The sequence below is a fragment of the Gossypium raimondii genome, chromosome 4, assembly GCF_025698545.1.
Source record: "Gossypium raimondii isolate GPD5lz chromosome 4, ASM2569854v1, whole genome shotgun sequence".
NCBI classification, from domain to species: domain Eukaryota; kingdom Viridiplantae; phylum Streptophyta; class Magnoliopsida; order Malvales; family Malvaceae; genus Gossypium; species Gossypium raimondii.
In genome coordinates this window covers 44986261-45005564 of record NC_068568.1, presented here as the reverse complement: position 1 = coordinate 45005564, position 19304 = coordinate 44986261, and the positions used below count along the sequence as shown (strand labels likewise).

General features: G+C 33.2%; 1 protein-coding gene across 1 annotated transcript; it reads right to left on the bottom strand.

Moving 5' to 3' along the window:
* Nucleotides 1-15: 15 nt before the first annotated feature.
* Nucleotides 16-2002, bottom strand: LOC105780088 (UPF0481 protein At3g47200). Its single transcript, XM_012604204.2, has 2 exons — nt 1149-2002; nt 16-1074 (listed from the first exon to the last, which is right to left on the bottom strand). Exons 1-2 carry the CDS (start codon nt 1713-1715, stop codon nt 211-213), a joined length of 1431 nt encoding a protein of 476 aa, XP_012459658.1. The 5' UTR covers nt 1716-2002; the 3' UTR covers nt 16-210.
* Between the last annotated feature and the right edge of the window lie 17302 nt (nt 2003-19304).

The following is a 19304-nucleotide window of genomic DNA, read 5'->3' as shown; positions in this document are numbered from 1 at the left end:
TGTTGAATCATGCAGTAAAAGAGCAAAATCCACTTATTTCTTATTTGTATACGCATATTATAATGTCATCAATATTATGAATCAAATTAATTCAAAAAAAAAAAAAATCTTGTAAAAATCTGCAATGAATCCAACCTGCGCATGATGGGGGTAGCCAGAAACAGCATATCTTATTAGCAGGAAGGGAATTATATTTTATCATATCATACATCAATGGTGAGTTCGATTGGATTGTGAAGGAACCCTATGTTTCGGAGAGGCCATTGGTGGAGCTGTAGGAGGCTGAGCAATTGGTGGAGGAGCCATAGGTGGCGGAGCAAGTGGTGGAGGGGGTGAGGGAGAAGAGTCGTGGTAGTAAGGATATATAGTGTACACAGTTTGTACTATAGTGAGGGCAAAAAGAAAGATGGCACCAATCAAAGAAAGCATAGCCCATGGGTTTCTAAAGTAGGTATGGATGAGGTTAGCTCGCCATTCATTCCAAGCTTTCTTGCAGTACTTGTTCACCTTCTTCTGCACCTCATCCAGGCTGCTCTCTGGATCCAACGTTATATCTTTCGACAGCGAGTTGAACAGGTAAGCCACTGCTTTATCACTTCCAAGTGCATTCTGAATGATCCCGGTGGAATGCAAAAGTGCCACATCCCTCTCATTATCAATTATGTTATCCATGAAAAAGATGTAGGATGTCACCTCATTGCCTGCCCCGACATGGAAACGTTCGAATGCTATTAGGTTTAAAAACATTGACTCTGTCGCATCGTCTACGATGATAACTGGAAGCTTAAGTACACCGCTGCGGAACGAGATGTCCTTGAAGCTCATGGTCTTGCTTTTCTTGAACTGGATTCCGGCTTCCTGAAGCTCCATTGCAGATCGAATGATGTCGTCACCATCCTGGTGCGAAGAGCTTCGATATTTAAGGAGTCGTTTTCTCCGTTTACGTACTGGCCTTATGTCTTGAATCAGACTCTTCCTATACAGATCCAAGACGTGCAAACAAGGTCCCATGTTCAAGATGGGCGTATGTGGGGAACAGAACTTGAGTATAAGTTTATTCACGAACTCTCCATCCTGCAACATTGTAAAACCTGTTACACACACACACACACACACACATATTCAAAAAAAGTTACCAAATTGTAAACCTTAGTTCCATTGCTATCTACAGCAACCAAGCTGTAGAGAACAGGAATTGGCAATTGATTCTCAAGCATCAACATATCTCGTTTAATGAATGGCATAACATGTATCTTCCCATGGTTGCTGAAGATTGGGTCATTTGGAGCATAATCATCCATTGTATGAGTAGCAGAGCGTAGAATCTCCAGCATGAAACACCCATCCACAATCATCAGCTGCAAAAACTTGTCGTCATCTTGCCATATAGGATCAAGCAAATCATAGCATTCCTTCAATTTCTGCAAGTCTTTATTCAAAGACTCCACAAACAAATCCAAAGGCTTGTTGGATCTTCTAAGGAAATGAAGGAGTGCTCGTTTCTTATGATCCTCCATGGGCTTTACACGGTCTTCGCCATGGTGGTAAGGACCGAAGGACACAACTTGAGGCATGTAAGCTTTCTTGTTAAGCTCAGCAATGGCAGCAGGCACTCTGTAGATTGATTGCTTCATCCAATGCTCCTTCTCTGCCTCAGTATCCACCATGTTCTCGAGTTTTCGATTAACTTCGATAACCCAATTCGATTCCGCCATTTGTGTTACAATGTGTCCCTTATTGCAGGCAACGGCATAGCATGTCTTGTAGGAGCAGAAACAAACAAACAAACAAGACAAAGACGACAACCTCAGAGCTTTGTTGTTTGTGCCCAAACGTGAAATGGATATATTGAGACTGAAATTCCTTTCTTCCTTATTTGTTTATATAAATGGAATCGTTGAGAAGAGAAGGGAAAGGCAGTAAAAAGAGGGAACAAGCTGCAACAAGAAAACTGAGGATGTTAAAGAAAAGTATATATGAAGGCGGCATACCTTTTTTTTATTCTAAGTATGGAACCTGCAAAGAAAAGCATCAAACCATGCAATATACCCTTTTGAGGTGATGTCCTCAATTTGTCTCATTAAAATGAAAATTATAGATCCACTCTAAATTTAAATATTCTAATTAAGTCCTTCAAGTATCAATATCGTATCAATCAAGTCCTTTCGTTAGCTTAACCGTCAATTTAGTCGTTAAATGCCACTTCGAAATTAATGCAGAATACATTTAAAACATGTGGATCAAATTGTAATCATATATGTATCTATTGCATGGATAATTTGGATAAAACACATTACGAAAAAAAAACAATATCAATAAAATTTTAAATATATATTTTTTTCCCTTTAACACATAATCTAAGCAGGGGCGAAGTTAGAACAATTTTTTAGGGGGCGAATGAAATTTTAATTTTTTTTATAGTCTATATCTTTACAATTTTTAAAGGATTAAATCAAATATTTATAATTTTAAGAGAGCCAAAGTACAATTTTACCTTTATTAATTTAAAATTTTAAAAAATTTTAAAGGGCCTAAATAATAAAATTTCATTTTAGGGGGATTGGGGCCCTACCAGCCCCCCTAGCTTCGCCTCTGAATCTAAGTACATGTAATATATATATTATACACATGAGTTTACAATGATACTTGAGATAGCATTTAATGTCTAGGTTAATGAAAATAGGGGTAAGTATTCGATCGAGTCGAGTCGAATCAAGTCAAAAAATTTCGAGTTAGTCGAATTGACGAATTCTATTTTAGCAACCGAACTCAATTTGAATTTTTTTTTCAAATCAGATCGAATCGAGTCAAAAAATTTTGAGTCAAGTCGAGTCGAGTTAACGAATCCTATTATTTATACTCAATGTTATGTTTACATGAACCAATTGTTTAACTAGTAAACAAAATACAAAATTATTTAACTACATACACAATATAATGGTTTTGCCTTTTAACTTAATAAATAAACATTTATCAAAATGTACAACGTAATTTTGCCTTTTAACTTAATAGTTTTGACTTTTAACTTTAGAAAAGGTAAACATTTATCAAAAAGAGTAGTTTGCCTTTTCTCATTCGGATTTTCGGATAACTCGAATTATGTAATTCATATTCGAGTTAAACCTAAAACTTAAATTTTTTATTCGAGTTGATCCAAATAACTTGATTAACTCAAATAACTCGAACTATTTAATTCAAAATTTGAAAAATTTATTGAATTTTTCGAATTGAATCAATTTTGCTCACCCAAAATGAAAAATTTGATTGACTAATATTTTGAACACCTCAATTAAAATGTTTTAATATTCATGGACCAACTTATAATTTAAACAAAAATTAAGGATATTTGATGCCATTAAATTTTGGATGCATACTTAAATTTTAAAAAATTTAAAACGCTTAATTAGAAATTACTATATTACAATATTTTTAAAGAGTCTAATTAATCTTTTCAAAAATTTGAAAAAAAAAAACTTAAATATTTGATTATTCTGAATAATCAAATTTAACAATAATTAAATAAATAATAACTACAATTGAGGTATTTATGGGTTGAGTTCGGGTTAGGCTTAAGTATGATAGTAACACATTTTATACTTGCCCAAATTCGTTGCATTCAAAATATGAGTTTAAAATTTTGCCGAATGTTTATATTTGTAAATGGTTAACCTAAACCCATTTTAGACCCACCATTATTTTTATTTTCTAAAGATATTTATATAAAATTTAATTTAATATTGGGATAATGTCATATTTGATACTTGTATTTTGAAAATGTTCAATGTATTATCTAAACTATCAATATGTGTTTTATTATGATACTTGTACTTACGACACTTGAACTATTAATATGTGTTTTGGTACATGAATTGCTAAGTCAACCAATGAAAGTTTGACACGTAGAATTTTTCCAAATCATTAAGACCATATGAATATTATAACATTATGCCAAAATCTAAATAAAATAAATTAAAATAAATTAAAAACATAAAAAAACTAATCATATGATTAATAAAAGAAGAAGTAAATACTAAACTTACGAAAATGCATGTACTTTGATGGATAATAAAAAATATTATTTTAAATGAAAAAACTTTTTGGAGAAGATGACCATTTATTTAAACGAGAATGGTTTTTGATTATTAAGTTTAATATTTACTTTTTTATTAATCATATGTTTAATTATTTGTTTTTTTACTTTAAATTGAATTTGATGATTTAGGGGAAATTTCTGCGTGTCCAATTTTCATTGGCTAGTTTAACAACTCATTAATGGTGTTAACACTATGTACCGCATTAGATATTTTATGAAAGTACATATATCATAATAAAGCACATATTAATAGTTCATGTATTACATTGGATATTTTATGAAAGTACAAGTACCAAATGTGACATTATCCCTTAAATATTTAATAATTATACACATAATTTTTATTTATTAAAATTTCATTACTAGGTAGATTTAAATTTTATGCGGTACAATTATATAATAAATATAAAGTAATAAAATATAATATATTATAAATTTAGAAAATATTTGGGTTGAATCAAACTCGAGTCTTGAGGTCTATTTTTTGTCCAATTTTATTTTTCAAATTTATTATTTTATTCTAACCTCCTCAAATTTTCAAATTTTAAACAGATAGTTGAAACTAAGAATTGGTATAACTATAACAAAACTTTAATTTCATAGTTTGTCACTAATTTTGAAGAAAATATATGTATAATTATTTTGCATGTCTCAATTGATGAGGTATTTGTTATCTCTTCTAATATTTAATATAGTACAGTGACTGTAAAATTATCATCGAAGTTTTTATATTTGGAGTTAGATTACATTTTATTTTATTTTTACTAAAAAAATAGGTAAATTAGCCCTTATACATTGGATCAAAGAGCAAATTGGTCATTCTGTTAAACATTTGACCCAATTCTGTTGTTAAAAATTGATCCGCGTATGTCAGCATGAGGTACGCGTGGCACGTCACATTTCACTGTCTAATTATTCTGTCAACCACACCCGTTTTTAACAATATAAATGAATAAAAATTTTAACTGAAATGATAAATTTACTTGTTAATCAATGTACAATGAGTAGTTTGCCTATTTTTTTTAGTAAAGAGGCAAAATGAAATTTGACTCCTAAGAAAAAAACATCTATATTACCTACCTTGGCTATAAAAGTTTACATCAACATCACAATAAATATGATTATATTGTTATGAATATCTTTTATAGGTGATTAGTTGATTTTTTTTTTTTGGTTCTTTGGCTTTGATTTTAGTTTAGTAATGAAATTCTAATTTCGTTAAAAGGATTATTTTCAACTATTTTCAATGATTTGATGAATGCTTCTGAGTTTATTCATGGGTATGAGTATTTGTCTAAACTTGAAGGTTTGTCTAATTTGGAAAAGTTTGGGTAAAAATAATAGGCCTATTTAAAATATGGATCGAGCTCGTGCTTGAACATTCAAGGCCCGAGTCAGGCCCAACTCGGCTTGCTTTTAAATTTATAATACTTTATATTATGTTATTTTTTTTATATATATTATGTAATTTATAACACATAAAAAAATGAACTTATACTAAGTATATAATACTTCATTGAATTGGTCTTGTCCGAGGAAGGATTGGATAAAGCTTAATACAGATAAGGCAGTGTCAAATAATAAATTTCATGCATCCATTGGAGGTGTACATAGAGACTCAAATGCATAATGATTGCATGGTTACTCGATGTAATTGGGTAAAGAATCCGTTTTCAAAGTTGAAGCTAGAGCGATGGTGGAAGGCCTTTTTATAGCATGGGAAAAAGGGTTTAAGAGGATTGAGGTGGAATGTGATAATGCTCTTGTGATAGAATTACTGTTAGTAGGTGGTGGCGCTAATAGCAGCTTGGTGGAGTTAAGACTTTTGCATCAACTCCTGCATAAGAAAATATAACATAAGAGTGTGTCACATCCCAATGGAGCATAATAGGGTTGCAGATTACGTGGCTAAGTGTGCTGCAGTTGATTTTTTAATTTTACAACTGTATGAATAAACTCTGGTTTCGGTACAAGATTTATTACTTGCTGATCATAATGTGTCGTTGCCTGATTAATGTTAATAGGTTGATGTAATGCTTTATGTTGTTTCTTTTTATCGAAAAAAATAATGTTAAGATGACTATATAAAAGAATTCAATAAATTAAAAATAAAATTATACAAAGATTTTTAAAAAATAAATTAAAAATAATATAAGCAAGTTTAAAATGAGATTGGGTTAGTCTTTTGCAAATATGGATGGGTTTGAGCAAAATTTTAGGCCTATATTTTGGGTTGAGTTGAGCTTGAACAAATACAAAGTATGTTAATATCATGCTTAGGCTTGTTTTGGACCCGACTCGACCTGGCCCATGAACACCTCTACTTTTGAGCAATGAAAAATCTTTATTATTTCAAATAACACTTGTTAAAATTATTTTTATTTTATTTTTGGTGACATAAAGAAGGGTATAGTGCATTGGATGATTAATATATATGGAGGCATCTGAACTTTGTAACTTGTACTCTATTTGGTACCTAAACTTTTTTTTGGACCTAATTAGTACCTAAACTTGGAAACCATAAGCCAACTTGGTATTCTTTTAGGTACCTAATTAACACAAGAAAATCTGTTGACATGATATTGACGACTAATAATATGGTGACACATGGTAGCCTCACATTTTGACATGTGACAATTAAAAAATGTATTAAAAATTTACCGTGTCAAAATGTGAACTTGCTATGTGTGACCATACTATTGATCATCAATATCACGTCAACATATTTTAATAGTGTTAGTCAAGTACCCGAACTTCATCGACTTATCTAATTACAATAACATGATGATGTTGTGTGGGAACGACTTGATAAAGCTTTTTCCAGTGCATAAATGCTTCCGCTTTAAATATTCCAATTGTTTACTCTGATAATGTATTGATGATTGTGTCAAGTAACAGAACATTTCAAGCTATGTGGACTTTGCATCTGCAATGCAGTGAAGCTTACAACTCCCGAATTGAGGGATCCCCCTCTTTCAACTTGGTGTGCAAAATCAAAATCACAAGCTCCTCACAGAGATGGAACAAGCAAGTCTTGAAAAGAAGAAGCTGGATTTACAAAATGCTTTCATTATTGCTCAATCTTAGGGCCAAGCTTGGGGGTATCATGGACCTCAACAACAATTGGATGAATGACCCTACGATTATAAAACATATCTTTGTCAACTATTTTGAATTTCTTTTTTGCGGTCCTGCTATTATGAGCAGAGAAGTCATTCAAAACTGCCCAAGGGACTTGGATATACCCCACATCTCTCAAGATGATATCCTTTGCCTCAACCAACCCCTGATGACAAAAGAAGTTAAGGATGGTGTTTTCCAGATTGTTGCTCTTAAAGCATCAGGTATTGATGGTAAAACTGGGCTGTTCTATGAGATCTTCTGGGTAACCATTACTTGGATGTCTTGCTCAATAAAGCTGTCATTCTCCTTATTCCCAAACCCACTTCTCATACTCAACCCAACTCACTTTATACCCATTAGCTTGTTTAATGTTGCCTACAACATCATTTGGTAAACCATCTCAAAACAATTCTCCCAAATCTAATCTCTCATTACCAAAATGCTTTTTCCACCCTTTGAATCTTCTATCTTTTTTTCATTCTACTAAACAAAATCTTAGACTTATGGACTATAAAATTAATTGAGCTTTGAATTTAGATATTTGACCTTATATAGGTTCTCATTTGGTGTTAAGGGCCATTTGGAATTGTACTTTGAAGACCCACTTATATTTTATTAAATATTAAAAAATTACTATAAATATAACAAAAAGGATGAGGAGATGTCCGATATTATGGAGTTCTTATATTAGGAGTTAAATTACATTTTATTTTTCTATTCAAAAATGGGTAAATTAGTCCCTACGCATTAAATTAAAGAGCAACCTGATCCTTTTGTTAAAAATTTCGTTCATTAATCTTGTTAAAAATCGGTCTTTGTATGTTAGCATGAAGTACGCGTGATACGTCACATGTCACTATCTAGTTATTCCATCAATTATGTTAATTTTAATCTGTACAAATAAATAAATTTTTAATAAAGATGTTTGATATGCTATTTAATCTAATATACAAAAATTATTTTACCTATTTTTTAAATAAAAAAATAAAATACAATTCAACAACAAATCTCCAGAGGAGATGGCCTTATTCATTTGTTGTAAAAATAGAACGTCGGTAATGACAATAATCACAAAGAAAAAGAGAAATAAAAATAAAGAACACACAGATTTTTACATGGAAGCCCTTTCGGGAAAAAAACCACGGACAGAAAAGAAGAAAATTCACTATGTCAAATTCGAATGATTACAATAGGAGTTTCGACTACATTTATTTATAGGTTGAAAAAACCTAATTCTAATCAAAGTCAAATATATTATGTTAATAAATGCTAAATATATTATACTTATAAATACTAAATCTTTTAGAAAGAAGATATATTTTGTTTAACTTGACTTGCAAGTAATCTCTTAAAATTTGGGCCACATAACTCTAACAATCTCCACATTGACACGAATTCTTAACAAATAAGTTTTTCACCTCTTCCATAAAACCCCTTAAGGGTTTAACTTCAACAATGAACACCAACGAAGTCTAAGCAATGCTCAAACTTGGTTATAGGAAGTGACTTAGTCATCATATCTGCAAGATTTTTATGAGTACTAATTTTGCTCACAAATATCACCACGAGCAATAATATCACGAACAAAATGATATCGAACATCAATGTGTTTTGTTCTCTCATGAAACATTTGATATTTTGTAAGGAAGATGACACTCTGACTGTCACAAAATACTGTACTGATTTGAAGGGCTTCATTGAGTTTACTAAATAGTCCCTTCAACCAAATAGCTTCTTTACAAGCCTCAGTAATCGCCGTGTACTCAGCTTCAGTGGTAGACAAAGCAACTGTAGTTTGCAAAGTGGTTTTCCAACTAATTGCACAACCTCTGATTGTAAAGACATAACTTATAAGAGATCTTCTTCTATCAAGGTCTCCAGCAAAATCAGCATCAACATACCCAATGACTCTATCTCTAGTTCTTCCAAACTGTAAGCAAACATCAGTAGTACCTCGTAAGTATCTTAAAATCTATTGAACTGCTTTTCAATGTTCTTTACCAAGATTCGTCATATATTTGTTAACCGCACTGACTGTATATAATAAATCTGGACGCGAACAAACCATAGCATACATGAGAGATCCCACTGCACTAGAGTATGGAACATGTGACATGTACTCAATATCATCATCTGATTGTGGAGACAAAGTCGATGAAAGCCTGAAACGGGCTGTTAAAGGAGTACTAACAGGCTTAGCACTCTGCATGTTGAACTTGCAAAAACTTTCTCAATGTACCCCTTCTGACTTAGGTACAATTTACTTGCTTTTCTATCTCTGACAATCTCCATACCAAGTATTTTCTTTGCTGGTCCCAAATCTTTCATCTCAAATTCTTCACTTAGTTGGGCTTTGACCTTTCTTATCTCTCATTTATCTTTTCTTCGCTATCAACATGTCATCAACATAAAGTAGTAGATACACAAAAGAACCATCACTATTTTTCTTAAAGTAAACACAACTGTCAAAACTACTTCTTTTGAAATCATGAAAAGTTAAAAAGGAATCAAACCTCTTGTACCACTGTTTTGGTAACTGTTTCAAAACGTAAAAGAACTTTTCCAGCAAGCAAAGATAGTCCTCTTTTCTGAGATTGTAAAACCTTCTGGTTGTTGCATGTAAATATCCTCTTCAAGTTCTCCATACAAAAATACAGTTTTTACATTTAATTGCTCAAGCTCCAAATCATATATGGCCAAAATACCTAGCAAAGCTCGAATCGAACTATGCTTCACAACTGAGGAGAACACATCTGTGAAGTCCACTCTTGGAATTTGACTGTAACCCTTTGCAACAAGCCTTGCTTTATATCTGAGTTCTTCAACTCTTGGAGTCCATTCTTTCTTTTTAAACACCCATTTACAATGAACAACCTTTTTACCTTTAGGAAGTTTCATAAGATCTTATGTTCTATTTTTATGGAGTGATTCAATCTCCTCTTGCATAGCAAACATCCACTTTTCTAAGTCTTCTGACTAACCACATCGAATAATTAGATGACTCTTGGTTTGCATCTATATCTTCAGCCACATTTAAAGCATAAGCAACTAGATCAGCCTGGACATACTTATTTGGAGGTTTAGTTTCTTTTCTAGTTCTGTTTTTAGTAATAGAGTATTGTGGTAAAGAAACAACTCTATTCTGAATTTTTGTACTGGCTTGAGGAGTCGACTCTGTTGTAGATTCTAGATTAATCTGATGCTCCACCTACTTTTGATTTTCTTTATTGGAAGAATCTTTAAGAGATAAGTTAGGTAGCATAGTAGTTTCATCAAAAAACAACATCTCTGCTAATCACAACTTTTCTATTTTCAGGACACCATAACTTTTACCCTTTTACATAAGCTTTATAACCAAGAAAAACACATTTAATGGATCTCGGTTCCAATTTTCCGTTATCAACATGAGCATACGCAGGATACCCAAAAATCTTTAAATCAGAATAGTCAGCAGGATTACCAAACCATACCTCTTGTGGAGTCTTTTTCTCGATGGCAACGGATGAAGTTCGGTTGATAAAAACTTGCAATAAAGGTTGTTTCGGCCCAAAACAACTTTGGTAAGTTGGCATTTGACAACATACATCGAAACTTTTCTATGATCATTCTGTTCATTCGTTCTTCAACTCCGTTTTGCTGTGGAGTATGACGAACTGTCAAGTGTCTCACGATCCCTTCTGACTTGCACAGTTTATTGAACTTATCAGAACAAAACTCTAAGCCATTGTCTGTGCGGATGTATTTTATTTGTTTTCCCATCTGTTTTTCAATCATAGTTTTCCAAGACTTAAATGTGAAAAACACATCGCTTTTCTGCTTCTAGAAGAACTTTCAAACTTTTCTAGAAAAATTATCAATAAAAGTTAGCATATAATTAGCTCCACCTCTCGAAGGCATTTTGGATGACCCCCATATATCAGAATGAATATACTCCAATGTTCCCTTCGTGTTATGGATTCCTTTAGTGAATCGAGCTCTCTTTTGCTTCTCAAAAATGCAGTGCTCATAGAACTTTAGTTTGCAAATTCCTTACCCATCAAAAGTCCTCTTTTGCTCAATTCTGCCATGCCATTCTCACTCATATGCCCTAGGCGCATATGCCAAAGTTTTGTAATATCATTATCTGACAAGGAAGAGAAAGCGACAACTACATCACCAGTAACAGTAGAACCTTGTAAAATATATAACTTGACAGCCTTTCTCTGCTCTTTCATCACAACGAGGGAACCTTTGGAAATATTCAAAACCTCACTTTCTGCGTATCTGCACTTTTGAATCAAGAGTACTCAACGAAATTAAATTTCTCTTCAATTTTGGAACATGTCGCATGTCACTAAGTGTTCGTACAACTCATCAAACATCTTAACTTTAATCGTTCGAACACCGCAATTCACACGAAGCATTATTTCCTATCGAACAACACCTTCAAACACTTGTTTCATAAGTTGTAAACCAATCCCGCTTGGGACTCATGTGGAAGGTGCAATTCGAATGAAGGATCCACTCGTTCACTTTAGAATTGTTGACAAAAGTGACTAGAAGTTCACTATCGCGTAGTCTTCTACAACATCGCCTTCACCAAAATTTTCTAGTTGTTTTCCTTTTGATTCGCAGACCTCCTTTTGATCTTGTTCGTAGCTTATATCGCTTAGATTTAATATGCCTTTTCTTCTTGTAGAAGTTATAAGTTTTATATATTTTTGAATATTTTGATCTACTCTTAGATTTACCGCGATGATTCCGTTCAAATGTCCTTCCATGATCATCATCAGCATTTCGATCTTATTTTTCACGAACAATAAGACCCTTTCTTTTAGAGTCGGGTTTAACCACAAGATGCTTCATCTTATCATATGAGGTCAAAGAATCATAAACCTCATCAATTGTGAGATACTAACGGCTATATAAAATCGTGTCTCTAAAGGTTGAATAAGATGGGGGCGACAAACAAAGTAGAGTCAACCCTAGATCTTCCTTATCATACTGAACCTCCATGGCCTCCAAGTTTGAGAGAATTTCTTTAAACATTGTTAAGTGTTCGTGCACAAACGCACCTTCCTCCAAACAATAAGTATGAAGACCCTGCTTCATATGTAACTTGTTGGTTAGAGTTTTCGACATACATATTTGTTCAGCCTCTTTCATAATGCAGCAGCGGTCTTCTCCTTCATCAGATCCTGTAAAATTTCGTTAGACAAATGCAGATGTAATTGTGTTAACGCCTTTCGATCATTACGCTTCTTCTTTTCATCTGTTAATGTCGAAGGCATCTTATCTATCCCTAGCAGGGCATCCTCTAGATCCATCTACGCAAGAACTGCTTGCATCTTAATATGCCATAACGCAAATCTAGTGTTGTGATCCAACAACGAAATTTCATACTTTAAAGACACCATTATCATGATCGAGATGAACAACCCGAAAGTTCAGATACCAATTTGTAAAAATAGAACGTCGGTAATAACAATATATCGCAAAGAAAAATAGAAATAAAAATAAAGAACACACAAGTTTTTACATGGAAACCCTTTCGGGAAAAAAATCTCGGGCAGAGAAGAAGAAAATTCACTATGTCAAATTCGAATTATTACAAGAGGAGTTTCGACTACATCTATTTATAAGTTGAAAAAATGTAATTCTAATCAAAGTCAAATATATTATGTTAATAAATGCTAAATATTATACTCATAAATACTAAATCTTCTAGAAAGAATATATATTTTGTTTAACTTGACTTGCAAGCAATCTCTTAGAATTTGGGTTAAGTTGACTATATAAAAGAATTCAATAAATTAAAAATAAAATTATACAAAGATTTTTAAAAAATAAATTAAAAATAATATAAGCAAGTTTAAAATGAGATTGGGTTAGTCTTTTGCAAATATGGATGGGTTTGAGCAAAATTTTAGGCCTATATTTTGGGTTGAGTTGAGCTTGAACAAATACAAAGTATGTTAATATCATGCTTAGGCTTGTTTTGGACCCGACTCGACCTGGCCCATGAACACCTCTACTTTTGAGCAATGAAAAATCTTTATTATTTCAAATAACACTTGTTAAAATTATTTTTATTTTATTTTTGGTGACATAAAGAAGGGTATAGTGCATTGGATGATTAATATATATGGAGGCATCTGAACTTTGTAACTTGTACTCTATTTGGTACCTAAACTTTTTTTTGGACCTAATTAGTACTTAAACTTGGAAACCATAAGCCAACTTGGTATTCTTTTAGGTACCTAATTAACACAGTTAAAATACGCTGACATGATATTGACGACTAATAATATGGTGACACATGGTAGCCTCACATTTTGACATGTGACAATTAAAAAATGTATTAAAAAATTTACCGTGTCAAAATGTGAACTTGCTATGTGTGACCATACTATTGATCATCAATATCACGTCAACATATTTTAATAGTGTTAGTCAAGTACCCGAACTTCATCGACTTATCTAATTACAATAACATGATGATGTTGTGTGGGAACGACTTGATAAAGCTTTTTCCAGTGCATAAATGCTTCCGCTTTAAATATTCCAATTGTTTACTCTGATAATGTATTGATGATTGTGTCAAGTAACAGAACATTTCAAGCTATGTGGACTTTGCATCTGCAATGCAGTGAAGCTTACAACTCCCGAATTGAGGGATCCCCCTCTTTCAACTTGGTGTGCAAAATCAAAATCACAAGCTCCTCACAGAGATGGAACAAGCAAGTCTTGAAAAGAAGAAGCTGGATTTACAAAATGCTTTCATTATTGCTCAATCTTAGGGCCAAGCTTGGGGGTATCATGGACCTCAACAACAATTGGATGAATGACCCTACGATTATAAAACATATCTTTGTCAACTATTTTGAATTTCTTTTTTGCGGTCCTGCTATTATGAGCAGAGAAGTCATTCAAAACTGCCCAAGGGACTTGGATATACCCCACATCTCTCAAGATGATATCCTTTGCCTCAACCAACCCCGATGACAAAAGAAGTTAAGGATGGTGTTTTCAGATTGTTGCTCTTAAAGCATCGTATTGATGGTAAACTGGGCGTTCTATGAGATCTTCCGGTAACCATTACTTGGATGTCTTGCTCAATAAAGCTGTCATTCTCCTTATTCCCAAACCCACTTCTCATACTCAACCCAACTCACTTTATACCCATTAGCTTGTTTAATGTTGCCTACAACATCATTTGGTAAACCATCTCAAAACAATTCTCCCAAATCTAATCTCTCATTACCAAAATGCTTTTTCCACCCTTTGAATCTTCTATCTTTTTTTCATTCTACTAAACAAAATCTTAGACTTATGGACTATAAAATTAATTGAGCTTTGAATTTAGATATTTGACCTTATATAGGTTCTCATTTGGTGTTAAGGGCCATTTGGAATTGTACTTTGAAGACCCACTTATATTTTATTAAATATTAAAAAAATTACTATAAATATAACAAAAAAGGATGAGGAGATGTCCGATATTATGGAGTTCTTATATTAGGAGTTAAATTACATTTTATTTTTTCTATTCAAAAAATGGGTAAATTAGTCCCTACGCATTAAATTAAAGAGCAACCTGATCCTTTTGTTAAAAATTTCATTCATTAATACTGTTAAAAATCAGTCTTTGTATGTTAGCATGAAGTACGCGTGATACGTCACATGTCACTATCTAGTTATTCCATCAATTATGTTAATTTTTAACTGTACAAATAAATAAATTTTTTAATAAAGATGTTTGATATGCTATTTAATCTAATATACAAAAATTATTTTACCTATTTTTTAAATAAAAAAATAAAATACAATTCAACAACAAATCTCCAGAGGAGATGGCCTTATTCATTTGTTGTAAAAATAGAACGTCGGTAATGACAATAATCACAAAGAAAAAGAGAAATAAAAATAAAGAACACACAGATTTTTACATGGAAGCCCTTTCGGGAAAAAAACCACAGACGTAAAAGAAGAAAATTCACTATGTCAAATTCGAATGATTACAATAGGAGTTTCGACTACATTTATTTATAGGTTGAAAAACCTAATTCTAATCAAAGTCAAATATATTATGTTAATAAATGCTAAATATATTATACTTATAAATACTAAATCTTTTAGAAAGAAGATATATTTTGTTTAACTTGACTTGCAAGTAATCTCTTAAAATTTGGGCCACATAACTCTAACAATCTCCACATTGACACGAATTCTTAACAAATAAGTTTTCACCTCTTCCATAAAACCCTTAAGGGTTTAACTTCAACAATGAACACCAACGAAGTCTAAGCAATGCTCAAACTTGGTTATAGGAAGTGACTTAGTCATCATATCTGCAAGATTTTTATGAGTACTAATTTTGCTCACAAATATCACCACGAGCAATAATATCACGAACAAAATGATATCGAACATCAATGTGTTTTGTTCTCTCATGAAACATTTGATATTTTGTAAGGAAGATGACACTGACCGTCACAAAATCTTCGTCTCGATTTGAAGGGCTTCATTGAGTTTACTAAATAGTCCTTCAACCAAATAGCTTCTTTACAAGCCTCGATGAATCGCTGTGTACTCGACTTCAGGTAGACAAAGCAAGCTGTAGTTTGCAAAGTGGTTTTCCAACTAATTGCACAACCTCTGATTGTAAAGACATAACTTATAAGAGATCTTCTTCTATCAAGGTCTCCAGCAAAATCAGCATCAACATACCCAATGACTCTATCTCTAGTTCTTCCAAACTGTAAGCAAACATCAGTAGTACCTCGTAAGTATCTTAAAATCTATTGAACTGCTTTTCAATGTTCTTTACCAAGATTCGTCATATATTTGTTAACCGCACTGACTGTATATAATAAATCTGGACGCGAACAAACCATAGCATACATGAGAGATCCCACTGCACTAGAGTATGGAACATGTGACATGTACTCAATATCATCATCTGATTGTGGAGACAAAGTCGATGAAAGCCTGAAACGGGCTGTTAAAGGAGTACTAACAGGCTTAGCACTCTGCATGTTGAACCTGCAAAAACTTTCTCAATGTACCCCTTCTGACTTAGGTACAATTTACTTGCTTTTCTATCTCTGACAATCTCCATACCAAGTATTTTCTTTGCTGGTCCCAAATCTTTCATCTCAAATTCTTCACTTAGTTGGGCTTTGACCTTTCTTATCTCTCATTTATCTTTTGCTGCTATCAACATGTCATCAACATAAAGTAGTAGATACACAAAAGAACCATCACTATTTTTCTTAAAGTAAACACAACTGTCAAAACTACTTCTTTTGAAATCATGAAAAGTTAAAAAGGAATCAAACCTCTTGTACCACTGTTTTGGTAACTGTTTCAAAACGTAAAAGAACTTTTCCAGCAAGCAAAGATAGTCCTCTTTTCTGAGATTGTAAAACCTTCTGGTTGTTGCATGTAAATATCCTCTTCAAGTTCTCCATACAAAAATACAGTTTTTACATTTAATTGCTCAAGCTCCAAATCATATATGGCCAAAATACCTAGCAAAGCTCGAATCGAACTATGCTTCACAACTGAGGAGAACACATCTGTGAAGTCCACTCTTGGAATTTGACTGTAACCCTTTGCAACAAGCCTTGCTTTATATCTGAGTTCTTCAACTCTTGGAGTCCATTCTTTCTTTTTAAACACCCATTTACAATGAACAACCTTTTTACCTTTAGGAAGTTTCATAAGATCTTATGTTCTATTTTTATGGAGTGATTCAATCTCCTCTTGCATAGCAAACATCCACTTTTCTAAGTCTTTACAGCTAACCACATCAGAATAATTAGATGACTCTTGGTTTGCATCTATATCTTCAGCCACATTTAAAGCATAAGCAACTAGATCAGCCTGGACATACTTATTTGGAGGTTTAGTTTCTTTTCTAGTTCTGTTTTTAGTAATAGAGTATTGTGGTAAAGAAACAACTCTATTCTGAATTTTTGTACTGGCTTGAGGAGTCGACTCTGTTGTAGATTCTAGATTAATCTGATGCTCCACCTACTTTTGATTTTCTTTATTGGAAGAATCTTTAAGAGATAAGTTAGGTAGCATAGTAGTTTCATCAAAAAACAACATCTCTGCTAATCACAACTTTTCTATTTTCAGGACACCATAACTTTTACCCTTTTACATAAGCTTTATAACCAAGAAAAACACATTTAATGGATCTCGGTTCCAATTTTCCGTTATCAACATGAGCATACGCAGGATACCCAAAAATCTTTAAATCAGAATAGTCAGCAGGATTACCAAACCATACCTCTTGTGGAGTCTTTTTCTCGATGGCAACGGATGAAGTTCGGTTGATAAAAACTTGCAATAAAGGTTGTTTCGGCCCAAAACAACTTTGGTAAGTTGGCATTTGACAACATACATCGAAACTTTTCTATGATCATTCTGTTCATTCGTTCTTCAACTCCGTTTTGCTGTGGAGTATGACGAACTGTCAAGTGTCTCACGATCCCTTCTGACTTGCACAGTTTATTGAACTTATCAGAACAAAACTCTAAGCCATTGTCTGTGCGGATGTATTTTATTTGTTTTCCCATCTGTTTTTCAATCATAGTTTTCCAAGACTTAAATGTGAAAAACACATCGCTTTTCTGCTTCTAGAAGAACTTTCAAACTTTTCTAGAAAAATTATCAATAAAAGTTAGCATATAATTAGCTCCACCTCTCGAAGGCATTTTGGATGACCCCCATATATCAGAATGAATATACTCCAATGTTCCCTTCGTGTTATGGATTCCTTTAGTGAATCGAGCTCTCTTTTGCTTCTCAAAAATGCAGTGCTCATAGAACTTTAGTTTGCAAATTCCTTACCCATCAAAAGTCCTCTTTTGCTCAATTCTGCCATGCCATTCTCACTCATATGCCCTAGGCGCATATGCCAAAGTTTTGTAATATCATTATCTGACAAGGAAGAGAAAGCGACAACTACATCACCAGTAACAGTAGAACCTTGTAAAATATATAACTTGACAGCCTTTCTCTGCTCTTTCATCACAACGAGGGAACCTTTGGAAATATTCAAAACCTCACTTTCTGCTGTGTATCTGTACCCTTTTGAATCAAGAGTACTCAACGAAATTAAATTTCTCTTCAATTTTGGAACATGTCGCATGTCACTAAGTGTTCGTACAACTCTGTCAAACATCTTAACTTTAATCGTTCGAACACCTGCAATTCACACGAAGCATTATTTCCTATCAGAACAACACCTTCAAACACTGTTTCATAAGTTGTAAACCAATCCCGTTTGGGACTCATGTGGAAGGTGCAGCTCGAATGAAGGATCCACTCCTCGTTCACTTTAGAATTGTTGACAAAAGTGACTAGAAGTTCACTATCGCTGTAGTCTTCTACAACATCAGCTTCACCAAAATTTTCTAGTTGTTTTCCCTTTTGATTCGCAGCCTCCCTTTTGATCTTGTTCTGTAGCTTATATCGCTTAGATTTAATGTGCCTTTTCTTCTTGTAGAAGTTATAAGTTTTATATATTTTTGAATATTTTGATCTACTCTTAGATTTACCGCGATGATTCCGTTCAAATGTCCTTCCATGATCATCATCAGCATTTCGATCTTATTTTTCACGAACAATGAGACCCTTTCTTTTAGAGTCGGGTTTAACCACAAGATGCTTCATCTTATCATATGAGGTCAAAGAATCATAAACCTCATCAATTGTGAGATACTAACGGCTATATAAAATCGTGTCTCTAAAGGTTGAATAAGATGGGGGCGACAAACAAAGTAGAGTCAACCCTAGATCTTCCTTATCATACTGAACCTCCATGGCCTCCAAGTTTGAGAGAATTTCTTTAAACATTGTTAAGTGTTCGTGCACAAACGCACCTTCCTCCAAACAATAAGTATGAAGACCCTGCTTCATATGTAACTTGTTGGTTAGAGTTTTCGACATACATATTTGTTCAGCCTCTTTCATAATGCAGCAGCGGTCTTCTCCTTCATCAGATCCTCTAAAATTTCGTTAGACAAATGCAGATGTAATTGTGTTAACGCCTTTCGATCATTACGCTTCTTCTTTTCATCTGTTAATGTCGAAG